The 22,440-nt window shown below is 42.0% G+C and overlaps 1 protein-coding gene across 1 annotated transcript; it reads left to right on the top strand.

The window, feature by feature from the left end:
- Positions 1-222: 222 nt before the first annotated feature.
- On the top strand, positions 223-22,440 carry LOC143123525 (uncharacterized). The gene is made up of 11 exons (XM_076284978.1): positions 223-3,548; positions 5,150-6,409; positions 10,819-10,874; positions 12,169-13,595; positions 13,714-13,778; positions 13,858-13,988; positions 14,160-14,284; positions 19,292-19,386; positions 20,534-21,202; positions 21,282-21,413; positions 21,587-22,440. Exons 2-10 carry the CDS (start codon positions 6,273-6,275, stop codon positions 21,319-21,321), a joined length of 2,745 nt encoding a protein of 914 aa, XP_076141093.1. The 5' UTR covers positions 223-3,548; positions 5,150-6,272; the 3' UTR covers positions 21,322-21,413; positions 21,587-22,440.

Raw genomic sequence — 22,440 nt, 5'->3', positions numbered from 1 at the left:
TGGTCGCTGAATAAAACTACCACAAATATCACGGAACAACGTCGGCATTACTTAATCATATGATTGACCAGTGTTCGTAACAGCTACCGCTACCATACGGATAGCCTACAACTTAGCTATTTACAGCTCCCTAAATACAATGGCAAGCAGTTTTATAGAAGAGGCATTCAGGGAGGGAGACACACACACACCACACGCGTCCAAAATTCAGCCAGGTGGTCGCTGAATAAAACTCCCACAAATACCACGGAACAACGTTGGCATTACTTAATGACCAGTGTTTGTAACAGCTACCGCTAGCCTAGCCTACAACTTAGCTATTTGCAGCTCCCTAAATACAATGGCAAGCAGTTCTATAAACGAGGCATTAAGCATTAAATAAAGTACCTATCTATCTATCATTCGTGTTTTCCATTTGGACCCACAAACTTGCTTCCACCTTCAAAGTGTATGGCAATATTTAGCTAAGTCAAACAGTTAAAAGATGCTTTGAAAGTTTAAATTTTACTGTTGTCTTGAAGAGCAGGCTTTCAGCACTTGTGGGGGAGGGGCAGTCTGCACGTAAATTGCAGCTTCTCCAGCAACACACAGCTGCCTGTGGACGCCTGTATGTAAATAATGCGGGGGAAAAACTATCAGCGAACGCAGCCGCTTATCGGCCGATGCCGATACACGTAAAAAACGTAAATATCGGCCCGATATATCGGCCGGCCGATATATCGGTCGATCCCTAGTGGTCAGTAGGCCGAAACACCGCGACACACAGAGGCCAGGAGAGGATCTTCCCAGACCCCGCTAACGGGTCCACAGCCCATGCCCCGAAGGTCCACCTAGGGAGAGGCCACTCCTGGTCGACCTGTACACAAAACACATAACGACACGCGGGTGGTCAGTAGGCCGAAACCCCGCGACACACAGAGGCCAGGTGAGGATCGTCCCAGACCCCGCTAATGGGTCCACAGCCCATGCCCCGAAGGTCCCCAAAGGGAGAAGCCGCTCCTGGTTGTTCTGCACACAACACAACAAAAGTAGCAGCAGTCAATGCTGCAGACAAGGGGGTGGGGGGTTAAAAGAGATGCAACCTTTGTTGGCCATGCGCCCAACACAAGCTTGCCTGACTCCTCATTGGTCCAACGAACAGCTGCTGTTTTGTCTTGAGAAAAAAAGATTAACAAAAACCAAATCAAACAAAGCACAGACAAGAAACAAAAGACAGAAAAACACTGGAACACACGTCTCTGGCTTTGCTATGTGATCCTGCCGACTACGCCAAATGTGGCAAGTGGTAGGTTAGCTCTCTAGTTACAAATTGTCGACTACGCCATCTGAGGCCCTGCCCCTCAGAATCTTCAATGAATTGGACTATAATTAGTGATCTGAAGCCCAACCAGGCAACACAGGTTCGTGATCACAGGATAACCAGAGTCGTGGTTCCAAAAATAAACTCTGTATTTACAAATAATAAAAACATACAGGGAGGGAGTTCTCTCCAGACAATCAGACTTTTGCCACTACGGCACTGAGACAAATGGCCTACAAGGCCTGGACACACATATACACACAGACAGTCACACACACATACACCAGAATATGCTTGTTAGATTAATGGCTGAAGAAAGCTGGGGAAATCCAGGGACAGGACTGAAGCTTACCCGGGGCTGGGGAGTATATCAAAAGAGAGGGTCTAAGACACACCACACGTGAACATGTCAAACCAAATGCTCAGATGCACCACAGCAGGAAAAGTGAAGGGACGCCACCACCTTGATAGCCCGCCACCCCAGTTGGCCTGCAGCTCCTGTCTCGCAAGAGAAAGATCATTGAATGAGCCACTAATCATAATACACAAAATACACAATGGGAAGAACATCTTCTCAGACAGCAATAATGTCTTCTCGCACGTTGGCATGACTTCTGGTTAATGTCCATTTACAATAAGAAACAGGCATTCAGTGCACAATTACAGCTTCAATTGGCATTGAATCCGCAGGGCGTTCAAGGCCACTTTACCAGACATGACGCTGGATGGAGCGTCCGTTGTACAGTTCTTCTCCCGTGTGTAAGTTAAAAGATATACGAACATACAATAAACAAAACATGTAAAAATCGATGATCACAACTTAGGTGAAAACAAAACAGCAGCGTTCGGAAACCCGGACCAAAGTAGCCTTGATGTTGCCGCTCCTTGTGTTACCACCAAGCTCTGCTACATGAAAAGATACAATTAAAACCCACGCAAGCTACATATTATTTTAAAGACAGTTAAACTTACGTACCGATCAGGTTGGTTATGAGGCCCATGTTCTGCGACCGACAGCAGTCCTAAAACCCCAAAATTTGTATTAACTATACTAACCTACATCATACAGGGAAAGCTACAACGAATGCAATGCCACGATAACCTACTGTACCAGGAATGTCACTGGGCAGGAGGCCAAAAGAGCACAAGGGATCCCACGGTGAAGGCAGGAGTCAGGTGGACAAACAGTATGCAGCTATGACGTCAGTTTTCAAATTAAAAGCTGAAGTTAATATAGCCACTACTATATGCTGATTGGCTCACCTCCGAATGGCAAGAGCCACTTGCAATGGCACTCCTGACCTAGACAAGGGGCGTGGACCTTGTCCTGTTACAACTGCACTTATCTTGACGGCTTGTGGTCTGTCACTGAGGAAGTTGTGGATCCAGTGGATGAGGGTCGGGGGGAAGTGCAGGTGGTGGAGTTTGTTGATCATCAGGTGGCGTTGGATGGTGTTGAAGGCAGAACTGAAGTCAATGAAGAGTAATCTGGCGAAGTTTGTAGGTGTTTCAAGATGTTGGAATGAATGGTCTGAAACTTCTCAGGTTAATAGATATTATGATTATGATGATATCCAGACACCCAATGGCCAAGCAGAAACATGTGCCAGAAATTGGCAATGCCTTTAGTGATTGATCTGAAACTTTACAAAATATTGGATATCATTATTGTGATGATATTCACATGTGTAATTCACATGCCTAGCATAGTGCCACCATCTGGCCAAGCAGGAAATGTGCCAAAAATGTTCAAGGCTTTGACTGATTGATCAGAAATTTTACACAAAATTAGATATCATGATGATATTCATATGTCTTATTAACATGCCTTGCATAGCGCCACCAATTGGCAAGATAAGGAATGTGTTTTTTCCATGTCTGTTGGATATCACAATCAGATGCATCAGATTAATCAGATTAGCACACGCATCAAATATGTACATTTCACAAACGCACCACGTCGGTGCTTTGTTGGGTTCCGAAATGTCATAAACGTGGATTACTAACATAGCCATTGATGTTGTGCATGAGATTCCTGATTACCAGTTAGAACGAATTGCCACTAGATGGCGCCAGTGTATAAGGAATGAGCAGACTGCTAGTAAATTCTTGAACATAAGGTACTAAGTGATTAACTTGCCATTGCTACGTTATTAAGCATATTAATGCAACACAGTTAATGTCAATGTTTACAGACATTCCTAGGAAACTTCAACACATGGAAGATGATGATTGAGTAGATGAAGTGGTAAGCTAACATGTTAGTTAACTAGACTAGCCATACTAGCCACAAGAACACAGGATATGGCTTTAACTAATATTGTATGCAAACGTACAAAATACAACAAGTTAACAAGTTAACATTTCGGTGACCTAATGATAAAGTATGGTAGGTAACTTACATTCTGCATTTACGCACACAGGAAATAGGTACATTGTTATTCACGATTTAGAGAGACGACTGCAAAGATTGCAAAACGAGGGAAAGTAAAATGGGGGGAGGGGGAGTCGATACTTGATGATGTCATCACTTTGTCTCTCCTATCACAGGCTTTCTCACAATGGTTATTTGAAACATAGACCTCTCCAGAATAAGTCCCGCCTCCTAACTTCCGTATCCATCCAACCTTCGGTCGTCAAATGTCTATGGGAAATAACATGGCGTTTTGAAAGATCGTACCTGTCAAACTCTGTAGGTGACAGAAAAAGCTGCTGGGCAGATTGGCCTACACACTTCTGCCATTTAGTTTCCACTGGATTTTTTGATTTTCGGTGCCGTTTAAAGCAACACCAAAGAGTTTTTTGTACCTTAAAATAATGTTTCCAAAATCGTTTCAGTGGTTCATCAACTCGTAACAGGGTGAACGGCACTTTCTGCATTCGCTTCGCGGCCCTCTATCGGCTATTACCGCACTATGTAAGTTTGCTGCATCGGGTAGCGGATCTGTAGTTCGATGGAATGAGACATGAGAAACTACAAATTTGACTTGCATCTGATGTCGCAATACATCGTACTTTCATAAAATCATGCAACTTATTCTACCTTGTCTGTGGACATTGTTATTTGCAAAGCCGGTGCTGGATAAACAAATAGTGCGTGCGACAGATGAAAAGTTCTTTGGTGTTGCTTTAAGTAGTATAGTCTATAGTATACTACTTAAACGGCACCGACAATCAAAAAATCCAGTGGAAACTAGATGGCAGAAGTGCGTAGGCCAATCTGCCCACCAGCTTTTTCTACTTCGCTACCTACAGATGTTTTACCGGTATGATATTTCGAAACGCCATGTTATTTCCCATAGACAATCGACGCCAGGAAGTTGGATGGATACGGAAGTTACGGAGGCGGGACTTATTCTGGAGAGGTCTATAGGCTAGGACAAGTTTCTGGTTTTTTAATTAAAAAAAAAAAAAAAACATATTATAGCTGACCTGATTAAACTTATTTAGCAGAGGAAATACTTCACATAATTTTAGGCCTTGTGAAACAAAGCACCCACACTTTAGCATTCATTTTTGACATTGTCCACATTCTTCCATAGCCTGGGAAAACCCAGATGAACCTGATAGAAAATTTGAATTCGAAACAGGCTAGAATCTTCTTTTAAATCAGTGCTCCAGAAGCAACATGCCCCTCAGCCACTGCCATTACCAGAACAAGTCTCTGTTGTGTTTGCTTTATGTGTACTAGTTTTGTGTTCCCGGTCAAAAATGGCCGCTGCATTATAACTTTATAAATCCATAGTAGCACACATCTTATCATCTAATGTTGTGATAGACCTTTGATCAACTTGTGTTCTATGGGATATAACCAATTTTGTACTTCCATTTGCTATTTATGGCCTGCAGGCCTCACTGACCTGAGCTCATGCAAGTCAGAAAGGGGAAGATTCTATTGGGGAAAGGTTCCAGTGGGGGCTGGCATAGAAGCAAAGAGGTAAGTGAGGGTGTGTTTGAGTGTGTGTTTTAATGTACAGTGTTTTAATGTACATTGTTGTTTTTCAAGCAAAGACCATGAACTTAGAATCACTTGATTTCTTCCAGATTTACAGACAACTAATGTAGACTTTGTTTTAAGAAAACCAATTGAATGCAGTTACAATTAGCAAGTTAGACGTTATGGTCTCCTCTCCTCACAGTTTATCTTGGAGGATGACTGCACAATTTTATCTAAATTCATTGTGACATACACTCAATTTGTACAATTTATATAATGAAAATATTACAACATTAAATGAGTAGTTTCTCGATCAGTAATGTCTTGACATTATCCACATGCATGTCTGTGTACTTCACAATATATGACTATGTTGGATAACTGTATGTTAATGACAAGCAGACAATTGCTAAAATATTTTCATCCTTTCATCCTCATTTTCAGTTTAAAACTAAACCATTCAACACATCATATGAACTTAATTTTACTGTGGTCAGAAAACTGGTCCAGACTTTACTTTTTCTAATATTTTACAATTGTGATGTTGGAAAAAAGACACAGAATTATTTAAAACAACGGGTGTGCTAGGACAAGTTTCTGTTTTTTTTTTATTTAATTATTTTTAAAACATATTATAGCTGACCTGATTAAACTTAATTAGCAGAGAAAATACTTCACATAATTGTAGGCCTTGTGAAACAAAGCACCCTGATTGTGAAACCCAAGCATGGATGTTTAACACCTTTAGCATTTATTTTTGAAATTGTCCACATTCTTCCATGACCTGGGAAAACCCAGTTGAACCTGACACAAAATTCGAATTCGACACAGGCTAGAATCTTCTTTTAAATCAGTGCTCTACATGCCCCTCGGCCGCTGCCATTACCAGAACAAGTCTCTGTTGTGTTTGCTTTATGTGTACTAGTTTTGTGTTCCCGGTCAAAAATGGCCGCTGCATTATAACTTTATAAATCCATAGTAGCACACATCTTATCATTTAATGTTGTGATAGACCTTTGCATCAACTTGTGTTCTATGGGATATAACCAATTTTGTACTTCCATTTGCTATTTATGGCCTGCAGGCCTCACTGACCTGAGCTCATGCAAGTCAGAAAGGGGAAGATTCTATTGGGGAAAGGTTCCAGTGGGGGCTGGCATAGAAGCAAAGAGGTAAGTGAGGGTGTGTTTGAGTGTGTGTTTTAATGTACAGTGTTTTAATGTACATTGTTGTTTTTCAAGCAAAGACCATGAACTTAGAATCACTTGATTTCTTCCAGATTTACAGACAACTAATGTAGACTTTGTTTTAAGAAAACCAATTGAATGCAGTTACAATTAGCAAGTTAGACGTTATGGTCTCCTCTCCTCACAGTTTATCTTGGAGGATGACTGCACAATTTTATCTACATTCATTGTGACATACACTGAATTTGTACAATTTATATAATGAAAATATTACAACATTAAATGAGTAGTTTCTCGATCAGTAATGTCTTGACATTATCCACATGCATGTCTGTGTACTTCACAATATATGACTATGTTGGATAACTGTATGTTAATGACAAGCAGACAATTGCTAAAATATTTTCATCCTTTCATCCTCATTTTCAGTTTAAAACTAAACCATTCAACACATCATATGAACTTAATTTTACTGTGGTCAGAAAACTGGTCCAGACTTTACTTTTTCTAATATTTTACAATTGTGATGTTGGAAAAAAGACACAGAATTATTTAAAACAACGGGTGTGCTAGGACAAGTTTCTGTTTTTTTTTTATTTAATTATTTTTAAAACATATTATAGCTGACCTGATTAAACTTAATTAGCAGAGAAAATACTTCACATAATTGTAGGCCTTGTGAAACAAAGCACCCTGATTGTGAAACCCAAGCATGGATGTTTAACACCTTTAGCATTTATTTTTGAAATTGTCCACATTCTTCCATGACCTGGGAAAACCCAGTTGAACCTGACACAAAATTCGAATTCGACACAGGCTAGAATCTTCTTTTAAATCAGTGCTCTACATGCCCCTCGGCCGCTGCCATTACCAGAACAAGTCCCTCAAGTTTTAAGTAGTTCTCTCCTCCCCTCCCTAAAAATCCTGATCACTTGTGATTCCTGCATCATTTGCCAGTGAACACTGCCAGTGCACTTAGAAACCTCCAGTCCTTTTGGTCACACAAACATCTGGAAAAGGACAATTAACAGGTAAGGCGAACGGAACAACTTTATATACATTTTTATCGCCAGGATATTATATTCTGACGTGTTTTGTATTTGATATAATTGCCCTTGTGCTCTGAATTAATGCTTTATCTGAGGCATCAGAGAGCCAAGGGATGAATAAATGTGAGCTCAGGGCATCTAATGCCATGTTTCAATGCTTGTCTGGTTTCACAACTTAAGACAAAAAGAGCTGACCAATAGAGCAATGAAAGAGAGATACGTACTTGACTTCAGCAGATATGTGATAGAATGATGTGATATGTGAATGTATAGCACAATGAAAAGTGTATGCCTTTGACAGATATGTGATGAGTGTAGAATGAGTGTAATTGTTTGTATTTTATACATCATCATGCAATAATTATCATATTGGAAGAAATGGCAAAGCTCTGTACTGACAGGGATAACAAGCGGCTGGTTTGTAATAATCCATGAAGTGAAATGTTTATGACAAGGCTCTTAAAGGGATATTCCACCATTTGGGGAAATACACTCAGTTTCCACCTCCCCTTGAGTTAAACAATTGAGTTTTACCTTTCCCCAGTTCATCCAGCTGTTCTCGGAGTCTGACAGTAGCACTTTTAGCTCTAGCTCATTGAATCAGATTAGACCGTTAGCATCTCTCCTATAAACTGTCTAATCTGATAATCTGAAAACGAGTGTATTTCCCTTTAAGGCTCATTGCTGTACTTGGTGAAAATAATCAAAATATTGTGGGGTGAGGGATTTGGTATTATTCTATTTTAAAGTCAAAGAACCATTTACTTGAATATGGTGCTCCATGCCCTTACTTTGGGTTAGAAAACATAATTTTGATTCTCCTACCATATGTTCTACCTGTTGGATGACCCGTGGATCACTGAATAGTGCTAATATTGTGAAATCTGTGGATTGGTGAACAAAACAATAGTAGCAATAAAACACAAAACCTCTCAAGGATTACACATGGGAGGTTTCATTTAAGTTAACTGGATTTTAACAGGGGCTTTAATCCAAAGTGACATAGAATTGCAAAGACAGGAATCGCACCCTGAAGTCGGTTATGTTACTACTGCTTCACCAGACCAGCTAGTCTAAGTTGAACCACCATGCTTATGCTATATTTCGGCATGACTGAATGACTGTAAGACGTCAGGAACTACTCCCCACAATCAGGACCACCCCACAACCACAGTCAGAAACTACTCATCACAGGCAGTCACACTTAAAAGTGGTTCAGTCTGGGAGTTTCCTTCCTAATCCTGAGGTAGATTAGGTCATGGGCGTAGATTTAGGGTGGGACGCTCATGACTAGTCCTAACCAATATTTTAAGATGACAAAATTGTCCCCACCAATATTTTAGCGAACTCATTTGACATGATCAAATTGATGATTCATTGCTGATCATTCCGACAGCCAGCACGACAGTACAAGAAACGTCGTCATTTGATTGGCTGAAAAACCGAGGGGGAGGGGGAAGGGTTATCTGACACACTTTGCTTTATTCTTGCACTGGTAGTCAAGCGAACGGGTGTGTCAACGACAACGATAAGTTACCAGGGCTGTCTGTCAATACATAGGCCTACCCCATAAAAGGCCAGAGTGAAACATTTTGATATTCCCTTTTCCCTTCAGCATACATACAAACCCCTTTTTTGGTTTGTAGATCAGCTATGCACCCACGAAGAAGAAAGGGGACATACACTCTGCTTTATGAAAAAGCTTTGTAAGTAAGCAAAATAACTAGCCACACAAGCAAGCAGTGGTAGTGACCAGGCTTTCAAATTATGCAGATTCTATTATATGGAAAACTAGTATTAACTGGTGATAACATATGTTACCCAGGATATTGTTAAAGATAAACCTAGCTTCTGTAATCTTTCAACCAAGGTCAGGAGTATTGATTAGGGGTGTGCAGCACGGTCGCATAGAAGTCGCGCTATCACTATATATGCTATTACCAAGTCACTGAATGTTAATTAGCCTACCTTAAGTTAGAATCTTGGAAGTCACAATAAACATTGGATCTGGACATTTTTCGTTTCTATTCTGTTTATGTTATGTATTTCTGAGTGTAGCCTACACAATGCAGAGAAATAAAAGGGAGACCCAAATTCGTTTGAAGGACTGTCATTGCATTGTTATGACACATGCTGTAAAAACGTGTTGGCAATGTGAATAAGTTAACACAGTTGGCTATTCAAATATAATGAATCATTATTTGATGAATAATATACAAATAACACTAGGCTATCATATACAATATGGTAGGAGGGTTAAACTCGCTAGCCAAAGGATAGGCTACAAAATGAATGAACCACTTTGTATGCAGGAAAGACAGCATCAAACCACTACAGATGGATGGCAGGTTGAGGAAACAGCATCAGGGCTTCATGTGAGGTTCTAATTATTAGCCTATGTCAAATTGTCAGCAGCATTGCTGTACAATATAATGAGATGGAGTAGATTCACTTCTGTATTGTGATATTCTGTATTGCCAACAGTCTGAAATAACAAAGGAAATCGCCATTAAGGCACTGGTATCTTACAGTAAAAGAATTCCAATTACAGTTAAGCATTAATAAAGAAATACAAATATAATTTAGAGTCGCATAAATTAATAGACATATTCAATCCTAAACTATGGTGCATTTCCATACTCAGTAACATAAATAAAATACTATATAACTATGGGGATTGGATGTCCCCACCAAAGCTGAGACCAAACCTACGCCCTTGGATTAGGTTGATGACTATCTTGACATGTGGCATGTGAGAATGTTACTGTCAGGTTGCTGCTGAATGAACTGGTTGTGAATGCTGCCAGGTGAAGTCTTTGCATCAGAGCATACCAGAGCAAACTGGTTTCCCACCTCGCTGTGGAAATCATACAGGTGCTGTTTAGCCTGGCCCCGCCTGCCTATCTCCACTCATTTGTATCTCACTGAGATAGTCTGTCTCCTCTAAATGCATTTATCCCTGATTAATGAAATTGGGCATGTTGGACCCATGATATCAAAGTTACCACAAAGTCTACGCCAGTTATGATGCTAGGGTTGAAAATATTTCCCAATTGTGAGTACCCAGACTATCAAATGAAGTTGTGAGTCTGGTGAAACCAGGCAAGGATGCTGATACCAATATTTGCTCATTTAACGACACGTTGCAGGGCGCAATAAAACAACAATCAGTTGTGAAATTAGAAATTGTGTAGCGTTTTTTGTAACATCAAAGGAACATGATGTTACAAAACGCAAAAAAAGGCTATAACTTATACACGTGTTTTGGACATGGTCTGACTTGAAAGGACACTTTAAATACAGCAATGAAGGGAAAATAATCTATTTAAATTCTACACATTCAAGGGAAGCAGGAGGCAAGATGAAGATGGTTCCTTTCCTGGTCTTCCTTTCTTTGATAGGTAAGTCGAGGAGCAAAGAAGCCTTTACATTTCACAGCAGATCAATATTCTGGCCTGCATTATTTTTGCAAGTGCATTACAAGATTTGCTACTAGGCAGAGTTATTATTTATTGATCCAACTCTTTTCCTTTCTATGCAGTAGGTTTGGTCTTAAAGTGGTAGCTACCTGAAAGGCATGCAAACCGTAATTAATATCACCCAGAACCTTACAAGGATGACCAAAAGCAAAAACTCCACAGTTGGTAGTGTCTTTAGTATAAAGTATAAAAAATACGTTTTAAGATGGTCTTATTAGTTTAAAGAGATATGCCACCATTTGGGGAAATACGCTCATTTTCCACCTCCCCTCGAGTTAAACAATTGATTTTTACCTTTCTCCAGTTCATCCAGCCGAGTCTGGCAATACCACTTTTAGCTGCAGCCTAGCATAGATCACTGAATCAGATTAGACCAATAGCATCTTGCCCGCTAGCATTACGCTTAAAAGTGACTAAGATTTCCGGTATATAAAATAAGTTTTAAGATTTAAACAATTGTTTAAATCGAGTTAAACAATTGATTTGTACCTTTCTCCAGATCATTCAGCCGAGTCTGGCAATACCACTTTTAGCTCCATCATTGAATCAGATTAGACCAATAGCATCTCGCCCACTAGATTCACACTTAAAAGTGACTAAGATTTCCGGTAATTTTCCTATTTAAAACGTGTCTCTTCTCAAGTTAGAAAGTGTAATAAGACTAATGGAAAATGAAACAGGGTGATTTTCTAGGCTGATCTGACATGTAACTATACTCTCATTCCGGCGTATAATCAAGGAATGTTGTAAACGTACCAAGGGCGCAGCAGCAGAATATCATGCAGCACCTGCTGGGTGCACGGGGGCAGCCGTGGCCTACTGGTTAGTGCTTCTTACTTGTAACCAGAGGGTTGCCGGTTCGAACCCTGACCAGTAGGAACGGCTGAAGTGCCCTTGAGCAAGGCACCTAACCGCTCACTGCTCCGCTGTAGGCATCTCAATGTATCGCGATTAGTGTGTGCTTCACTTCACTGTGAGTTCACTGTATGCTGAGTGTGTATTACTAATTCACAGATTGGGATAAATGCAAAGACCAAATTTCTCTCACAGGATCAAAAGAGTATATATACTATACTATATACTTATACTAGTAGTCTCCATAGGCTATAACTTCCAGCAACAAGTTTGAGCTGCAGCAGACAAATTGGTTAGTGACTGAATTATTACGCCTGAATGAGAGTATAGTCATGTCATGTCATGTCACTCTTCTCTACAGCTGCCCCCGCCGCCTCTACAGCTGACCCTGCTGCCTCTACAGCTGACCCTGCTGCCTCTACAGCTGCCCCCACCGCCTCTACAGCTGCCCCTGTGGTCTCTACAGCTGCCCCCGCCGCCTCTACAGCTGCCCCTGTGGCTACGACAGCTGCCCCTGTGGCCTCTACAGCTGCCCCCGCCGCCTCTACAGCTGCTCCTGCGGCCTCTACAGCTGCCCCTGTGGCCTCTACAGCTGCCCCTGTGGCCTCTACAGCTGCCCCTGTGGCCTCTACAGCTGCCCCTGCCGCCTCTACAGCTGCCCCTGTGGCTACTACAGCTGCCCCTGTGGCCTCTACAGCTGCACCTGCCGCCTCTACAGCTGCCCCTGCCGCCTCTACAGCTGCCCCTGCGGCCTCTACAGCTGCCCCCGCCGCCTCTACAGCTGCCCCCGCCGCCTCTACAGCTGCCCCTGTGGCTACTACAGCTGCCCCTGCTGCCTCTACAGCTGCCCCTGCCGCCTCTACAGCTGCCCCTGCGGCCTCTACAGCTGCCCCTGCCGCCTCTACAGCTGCCCCTGCCGCCTCTACAGCTGCCCCTGCGGCCTCTACAGCTGCCCCTGCGGCCTCTACAGCTGCTCCCGCGGCCTCTACAGCTGCCCCTGTGGCTACGACAGCTGCCCCTGTGGCTACCACAGCTGCCCCTGCCGCCTCTACAGCTGCCCCTGTGGCTACTACAGCTGCCCCTGCGACCTCTACAGCTGCCCCTGCCGCCTCTACAGCTGCCCCTGTGGCTACCACAGCTGCCCCTGCAGCCTCTACAGCTGCCCCTGCGGCCTCTACAGCTGCCCCTGTGGCTACGACAGCTGCCCCTGTGGCTACCACAGCTGCCCCTGCCGCCTCTACAGCTGCCCCTGTGGCTACCACAGCTGCCCCTGCTGCCTCTACAGCTGCCCCTGCCGCCTCTACAGCTGCCCCTGCCGCCTCTACAGCTGCCCCTGTGGCTACTACAGCTGCCCCTGTGGCTACCACAGCTGCCCCTGCCGCCTCTACAGCTGCCCCTGTGGCCTCTACAGCTGCCCCTGTGGCTACTACAGCTGCCCCTGCCGCCTCTACAGCTGCCCCTCTGGCCTCTACAGCTGCCCCTGTGGCTGCCACAGCTGCCCCTGCCGTCTCTACAGCTGCCCCTGCGGCCTCTACAGCTGCCCCTGCCGCCTCTACAGCTGCCCCTCTGGCCTCTACAGCTGCCCCTGTGGCTGCCACAGCTGCCCCTGCCGTCTCTACAGCTGCCCTTGCGGCCTCTACAGCTGCCCCTGTGGCCTCTACAGCTGCCCCTGCTGGAGAAGAAGGCATCATGAGTCTGTCTTTTAGTCTCAATCGAACGTTCACTTCTAATCTTCTCAATTCATCTTCAGATGCATACAAAACACTTGAGTCAGAAGTGGTGACTAAAGTAAGATCCCCATCTGTTACAATAGCCAAGATTTGTGTTTTGACCATTTAAGTACTTATATAACCAAAATGTATGCTTTTACTGATATCTCAATATGTCCTCTCATATGTAATTACAGTTGGATGCGATTTACAAAGCACAATACCCAAGCACATTCAAAAGTACCAGGATCAAGAGTTTTGCGTGAGTATGAGTGGGCTACACTGCAGATAAGTTGGGTTCTGAGTTCATGTCCTTTACTCTGCTGTCTGTGTTTCCTCAGGAGCGGCTCAGTTGTTGTTTCCTCAGAGCTTGTGTTTGACAGACAAAGTTCAGTTCCATCTACCAGTAGTGTGGCATCTGCTTTGGCCAACTCAACTACCCTGGACATAGTGGCAGGCAGCATCAATGCAAGTAAGTTTTGACACATTATAAAAGTTGAAGTTAACAAATTCATCTAAACTGATATTTTTTATTGATATTTAACTGATATTTTCAACTGATATAGTCCTATTATTAATTTATATTTAAATGAGTTGTACTTACTGTTGTTTTGATTTCAACACCACTTTTCCTCTGAACTAGTTACTTCTTCAACTCCTACAACCGCTGCGCAGACCACCTCTGGCTCGTCGGCACAGGCCAGATTTGTGTCCGCTCTTCCTCTGGCTCTTACGCTGCTGCTTGCTCTGCAAACGTTGACCTTCACATGACCTTCACGCTGACCTTCGCTTGTAGCGTCACAGAGAAATCAATTTCCATAGTGAACTTCACAGAAACACCTTTAACCAGCTAGTCCAGCTTACAGTAGCTGTGGGGGTTTTCTGACATACAGTACCTTCCAGAATTATTGGCACCTCTGCTAAAGTTTACTAAAAAGAGGAATATAAAATCATCTTTTGGAAGTTGCCTTAAGTAAAAAAAATGAGGAAATATCCAACCTTTAAGGACACCAATTTTCTTTGTGAATGAATAATTTATCATAAATAAATAAATGTTCTTTGTTAAATTACAGGGGTCATAAGCCCTTCACCATACCTAGATTGGCATGGTTTTAATGTTATGCTCATTGAGCTCAATGCAAATAAAAACAGCTAATAGGCTAACTGAAATAAAACCATGCCAATCCTTAGGTATGGTGGAGGGTATGTGATTATGTGGGGCTATTTTAATTCCAAAGGCCAAAGGAACTTTATCAGGATGCATCTTGGATCCATGAAATAACTGGCCTTTTGAAAAATAAAAATCTGCCTGCCTCTATGGAAATGTAACATAGGGGTGCCAATACTCATGACCAGGGGTTTTAAGGAGGAAGATTTATTTATTTATTTATGATATTAAATTATTCATTCACAAAGAAAATTGGTGTCCTTAAAGGTTGGATATTTCCTCATTTTTTACTTAAGGCATTAAGATCAATTTCCAAAAGATGATTTTATATTCCTCTATATTTTAAAATATGGGTAATGTGGTATTTGTCCTGAACAAGCCATTACATCCACCACCAGACTTCCATTGACTTGCATATATTTGAAACGGCAACTCTTCAGGTACAAAGTTGTATTATGAGTGAGTAACCAAGTGAGTTATTTCTTTCCTTCTTATTTATTTCAAATTCTGGAATATCATTTTGGAATGTTTGAACTAAAATGACTCGCCCCTAAGTCAAGTTATAGACAAATACAAAACAAAAAACTTTTCTAGAGAGCTGCAAAGTTAGCTAAAACGATTACAAAGACAACTGTTTTTAAGCAGTATATGACACACAGGTTAAAATGTTTTCCATTGAATTGTGTTATCCTGTTTTTCAGTGCGGCATCTATGTTTACGTTTACAATGTTTTTTTTAGGCTAATATGCTATTGTCCTGTAAAGATACTGATACATAATTTTGAAACAATTGGCTATAGATATTCTGAAACACAGATATTGTAATCTCTGTTAATGATCAATAATCTGTAAATGTAAATAAATCCATTGTCAACTGTTTTTTTTTTCAGTGCGATTACTGCCATAATAGCCTGTCGACATAAAACACATGCTGTGTTCTCGTTTTAAAGGAAAGAATGGGCTATAGCATAACCAGGAGTCCCAGTGGCACATTAGCTTCAGAATGATGCTTAACTAAATTCTAAAGCAAAAAAGAAAGATTACACACAAATCTCATGAAGACCCAAACTTGCTGTATTAACACATTCACTTGTTTTTTCTGCTTGCCGCCATCTTGCTAGTCAAGAAGTGAGTCACACTTCTGAGTCATAAGTGAGTTGTGTGATGGTTTGACGGATGGACCTCTATGTGCTCAGAGATGTGTGTGGGATACCCAGGCTAATTTATTCCCTCTTTTTTTGTTGAACTCTTGGTAACACTTTACTTGATGGGTGAGTTCATAACACATTCATAGCAGCTGTCATAAACTGCACATAAAGCATTCATGACTGTTTCATGAGACATGACTCAACATTCATACCAAACCTTTTATGAATGTGGAAGACAGAACGATGACAACTTGTCAAAATAAAAGTCCAACAGCAAAAGCAGCATTGCCGTTTTTCTCTCCAGCCTTTGTAAATATTTCATGAATATCTTATGAAGTCTACATCGAATGTCACTTTACTATACAAGTTGTGAAGTATTCATAATCACTGAATTTAACACTGGGAGGTAAACTAGCTTACATTCAGCTGACCCGTATTTGTGAAACCTGGAACGGTTGGACATTCCCAGTAGCAAAAGATGAGAAATCATCTGCAAAGGTATCATAAAACAAATACATTTTTATGAAACAAAAATTATTTGCTTGACCATGTTCTGTCTTTTTGGCACTGGAGTAGCCCATTGACTCAGATGTGACGTGATCAGGTAAGAGGTTTGGAACAAAAATGGCAATGCTGCTTTGCAATTGTTGGACTTTTATTTTGACACATTTTTGTTGTTCTGTCTTCCACATTCATGAAAGGTTTGGTATGAATGTTGAGTCATGTCCCATGAAACAGTCATGAATGCTTTATGTGCAGTTTATGACAGCTGCTATGAATGTGTTATGAACTCACCCGTCAAGTAAAGTGTTACTGAACTCTTGAACTGAGTCTTTTACTTATTTCACATATTTTAATTTCATAAGCTTTCCATTCTTCCCTTATCAACTGTTATGACTGATGAAGATCTTTGCAGAAGATGTTCTGCATTTGAGTAGAACAACACAGAACCAGACGAGGGAGAAGGTTTTTTTTTGTAATGCTTCATGCTTTTTTTAAAGGCATTCTTAAACACCTTCCTTTTGAACTCCCTTTCCCTCGGTGCTCTGAATTGCAGGGAAGGTTTCTTACCCCCCCGAACGCTGGCATATGCCAGTCAAATTTCTCATGGTGGACCCGTCAGATTGTTTGCCAGTTCGCTGCGCTGATACCTGACTCCAGAAAGCCTTGGCCGCGTTCCTACTCAGAGGGGGTTTAGTTCCTCTAAAAATCCTGATCACTTGTGATTCCTGCATTATTTGCCAGTGAACACTGCCAGTGCACTTAGAAACCTCCAAGTTCTATATATACAGTCTATGCCCAGAGTAGTTCCCGGGCTAATTAGAACACTGGCACAGGTGTCACCTGTGAATTCAACTGTCAGCTTCTAATGCATACAATCTGGTGCTCCCTAAAACTACACATCCTGTTTAAGTGTTTCCCGTGTGTCAAAATAAAAGTCACAGCCATATCTCATGCTTTGAGCGTAATATCTCCAGAACGGTTTGACGCATATGCTTCATATTTGGTACAAGTGTTTGTATGGACTCAAAGATGAAGTGAGTTGATGTTGGAGGTCAAAGGTCAAAGGTCAAGGTCAAAAACACCTTGAGTGTTATATCTCAAGAACGCCTTGACACACAAGGTATTTTGGTATGAGGGTTTGTATGAACTCAAAGATTAAGTGATTTAATGTTTTTTTTTTTCAAGGAATTTCCCCACCAACACTAAGCCAGCATATTTCCATCCACTATTGTAATTCCTCTGGCATTACATTCTAGTTTGTATTTGAAATACATATTTTATATACATGTATTATAAATACTGCCCATCCCTGGCAACATGGTAAAAAGATGAAAATTACTTGATTTTACTTTGAATTCCTTTTACATTCTCCAAGGTATTAACATTAACATTTTTCATAACTCCATGTAGGACGTTTCTGTACATAAATGTAAGCACTGTGGCAGTAGTAATGCAATATTTAGAAAATGTAGGCTACTCTTGTACTCTTGATACTCAAGTACTTTTAAAAACAAGTACTTCAGTACTTTTACTTAAGTAGACATCTGGAAAACATTGAGTTTTACCTTTCCCCAGTTCATCCAGCCGTTCTCGGAGTCTGACAGTAGCACGTTTAGCTCCAGCTCATTGAATCAGATTAGACCGTTAGCATCTCTCTTATAAACTAAAGGTCTAATCTGATAATCTGAAAACAAGTGTATTTCCCCAAATGGTGGAATATCCCTTTAAGGATCATTGCTGTACTTGGTGAAAATAATCAAAATATTGTGGGGTAAGGGATTTGGTATTATTCTATTTTAAAGTCAAAGAACCATTTACTTGAAAATGGTGCTCCATGCCCTTACTTTGGGTTAGAAAACATAATTTTGATTCTCCTATGTTCTACCTGTTGGATGACCCGTGGATCACTGAATAGTGTTAATATTGTGAAATCTGTGGATGGGTGAACAAAACAATAGTAGCAATAAAACATAAAACCTCTCAAGGATTACACATGGGAGGTCTCATTCAAGTTAACTGGATTTTAACAGGGGCTTTAATCCAAAGTGACATAGAATTGCAAAGACAGGAATCGCACCCTGACAGATCCTAAGTCGGTTATGTTACTGCTGCTTCACCAGACCAGCTAAGTTGAACCACCATGCTTATGCTATATTTCAGCATGATTGAATGACTGTAAGACGTCAGGAACTACTCGCCACAATCAGGACCACCCCACAACCAGTCAGGAACTACTCATCACAGGCAGTCACACTTAAAAGTGGTTCCGTCTGGGAGTTTCCTTCCTGATCCTGAGGTAGATTAGGTTGATGACTATCTTGACATGTGGCATGTGAGAATGTTACTGTCAGGTTGCTGCTGAATGAACTGGTTGTGGATGCTGCCAGGTGAAGTCTTTGCATCAGAGCATACCAGAGCAAACTGGTTTCCCACCGCGCTGTGGAAATCATGCAGGTGCTGTTTAGCCTGGCCCCGCCTGCCTATCTCCACTCATTTGTATCTCACTGAGATAGTCTGTCTCCTCTAAATGCATTTATCCCTGATTAATGAAATTGGGCATGTTGGACCCATGATATAAAAGTTACCACAAAGTCTACGCCAGTTATGATGCTAGGGTTGGAAATATTTCCCAATTGTGATTAAGTTGTGAGTTTGGTGAAACCAGGCTAAGTGCTACCATTATTTGCTAATGACACGTTGCAGGGCGCAATAAAGCAACAATCAGTTGTGAAATTAGAAATTGTGTAGCGTTTTTTGTAACATGAAAGGAACATGATGTTACAAAACGCAAAAAAAGTCTATAACTTATACACGTGTCTTGGACATGGTCTGACTTTAAAGGACACTTTAAATACAGCAATGAAGGCAAAAATAATCTATTTAAATTCTACACATTCTGTGTTTATTTCTAGGTCATTGCTTTGGATGGTTAAAAAACTCCAAATACCACTTTTAATCCAAATACAAAATATTTGTAACTGTCATTTACTTCAAGGGAAGCATGAGGCAAGATGAAGATGGTTCCTTTCCTGGTCTTCCTTCCTTTGATAGGTAAGTCAAGGAGCAAAGAAGCCTTCACATTTCACAGCAGAACAATATTCTGGCCTGCATTATCTGTGCATTACAAGATTTGTTACTAGGCAGAGTTATTATTTATTGATCCAACTCTTTTCCTTGCTATGCAGTAGGTTTGGTCTTAAAGTGGTAGCTACCTGAAAGGCATGCAAACCCTAATCAATATCACCCAGAACCTTACAAGGATGACCAAAAGCAAAAACTCCACTCTTGGTAGTGTCTTAAGTATAAAGTATAAAAAATACGTTTTAAGATGGTCTTATTAGTTTAAAGAGATATGCCACCATTTGGGGAAATACGCTCATTTTCCACCTCCCCTCGAGTTAAACAATTGATTTTTACCTTTCTCCAGTTCATCCAGCCGAGTCTGGCAATACCACTTTTAGCTGCAGCCTAGCATAGATCACTGAATCAGATTAGACCAATAGCATCTTGCCCGCTAGCATTACGCTTAAAAGTGACTAAGATTTCCGGTAATTTTCGTATTTAAAACTTGTCTCTTCTCAAGTTAGAAAGTGAATTAAGACCAATGGAAAATGAAACATGGCGATTTTCTAGGCTGATTTGACATGGAACTATACTCTAATTGCGGCGTACTCTCATGGACGCAGCAGCACAATGATATCACGCAGCACCTGCCAGGCAGCAGTGGCACTGGTTAGCGCTTCTTACTTGTAACCAGAGGGTTGCCGGTTCGAACCCCGACCAGTAGGAACGGCTGAAGTGCCCTTGAGCAAGGCACCTAACCGCTCACTGCTCCGCTGTAGGCATCTCAATGTATCGCGATTAGTGTGTGCTTCAGTTCACTGTGTGCTGAGTGTGTATTACTAATTCACAGATTGGGATAAATGCAAAGACCAAATTTCCCTCACAGGATCAAAAGAGTATATATACTATACTATATACTTATACTAGTAGTCTCCATAGGATAACTTCCAGCAACAAGTTTGAGCTGCAGCAGAAAAATTGGTTAGTGACTGGATTATTACGCCTGAATGAGAGTATAGTCATGTCATGTCATGTCACTCTTATGTCGATACTGTCAAGTAAAGTGTAACCTAACATTTTTATTGTTCAATTCATTGTAAATTATATATTACTTTCTTCACCCTTACTTCTACAGTGACTGCTGCTGTTACAACCACTGGCCCTACAGCTGCCCCCGCCGCCTCTACAGCTGCCCCTGCCGCCTCTACAGCTGCCCCTGCCGGCTACTACAGCTGCCCCTGTGGCCTCTACAGCTGCCCCCTCCGCCTCTACAGCTGACCCTGCTGCCTCTACAGCTGCCCCTGCCGCCTCTACAGCTGCCCCTGCCGGCTACTACAGCTGCCCCTGTGGCCTCTACAGCTGCCCCCGCCGCCTCTACAGCTGCCCCTGCCGCCTCTACAGCTGCTCCTGTGGCTACTACAGCTGCCCCCGCGGCCTCTACAGCTGCCCCCGCCGCCTCTACAGCTGCCCCTGTGGCTACTACAGCTGCCCCTGTGTCCACTACAGCTGCCCCTGCCACCTCTACAGCTGCCCCTGTGTCCTCTACAGCTGCCCCTGTGGCCTCTACAGCTGCCCCTGTGGCTACGACAGCTGCCCCTCTGGCCTCTACAGCTGCCCCTCTGGCCTCTACAGCTGCCCCTGTGGCTTCTACAGCTGCCCCTGTGGCTACTACAGCTGCCCCTGTGGCTACGACAGCTGCCCCTGCAGCCTCTACAGCTGCCCCTCTGGCCTCTACAGCTGCCCCTGCGATTTACCAAGCACAATACCCAAGCACATTCAAAAGTACCAGGATCAAGAGTTTTGCGTGAGTATGAGTGGGCTACACTGCAGATAAGTTGGGTTCTGAGTTCATGTCCTTTACTCTGCTGTCTGTGTTACCTCAGGAGCGGCTCAGTTGTTGTTTTCCTCAGAGCTTGTGTTTGACAGACAAAGTTCAGTTCCATCTACCAGTAGTGTGGCATCTGCTTTGGCCAACTCAACTACCCTGGACATAGTGGCAGGCAGCATGAGTGCAAGTAAGTTTTGACACATTATAAAAGTTGAAGTTAACAAATTCATCTAAACTGATATTTTTTTATTGACATTTAACTGATTTTTTTCAACTGATATAGGCCTATTATTAATTTATATTTAAATGAGTTGTACTTACTGTTGTTTTGATTTCAACACCACTTTTCCTCTGAACTAGTTACTTCTTCAACTACGACAACAGCGACTCCTACAACCGCTGCGCAGACCACCTCTGGCTCGTCGGCACAGGCCAGATTTGTGTCCGCTCTTCCTCTGGCTCTTACGCTGCTGCTTGCTCTGCAAACGTTGACCTTCACATGACCTTCACGCTGACCTTCGCTTGTAGCGTCACAGAGAAATCAATTTCCATAGTGAACTTCACAGAAACACCTTTAACCAGCTAGTCCAGCTTAGCTGTGGGGGTTTTCTGACATACAGAATTATTGGCACCTTTGCTAAAGTTGACTAAAGAGAGGAATATAAAATCATCTTTTGGAAGGTGATCTTAATGTGTTAAGTAATAAAAAGAGGAAATATCAAACCTTTAAGGACACCAATTTTCTTTGTGAATGAATAATATATCATAAATAAATAAATGTTCTTCCTTAAAATACAGGGATTGTCAATTTTTTTTTTCTTTTTTTTTTTCCCCCGTCATCTACTTCCTGAAATTTTGGTCAACGATACCCGGGGCACCGAAACACCCGGGCACATGAAATTTGGTGGGTATGTAGCCCCACTAGACTTTTACGGAAAAATTTCGTTTGGTCCCCAGGGGCCACTCCCCCTCCGCGCTGGGCCCCCCGAAACCCAAAAAATGCAGTTTTTCCTAAATAACTACCTGAACCGTGGCACCGAGGATGACAAATTTTTTATGGTATGTTGGTCTCAAGGGCCCACATCAACCTAGCCCATAATCACTCATTTGTGATTTGCACCCCACCAGTAAAAAATTAAAATGCAATATCATTCTGCTTTAATCGCCCCTCTCTTCAGTAAAGACGTTCAGAACTGCACCAAATTTTATGTGTA

Source organism: Alosa pseudoharengus, unplaced genomic scaffold (assembly GCF_046254945.1).
Source record: "Alosa pseudoharengus isolate Yale_2024_CS ecotype anadromous, Long Island Sound unplaced genomic scaffold, YU_APseudo_1.1 YU_APseudo_1.1_scf_14, whole genome shotgun sequence".
NCBI lineage: Eukaryota > Metazoa > Chordata > Actinopteri > Clupeiformes > Clupeidae > Alosa > Alosa pseudoharengus.
This window is presented reverse-complemented; position numbering and strand designations above follow the sequence as displayed.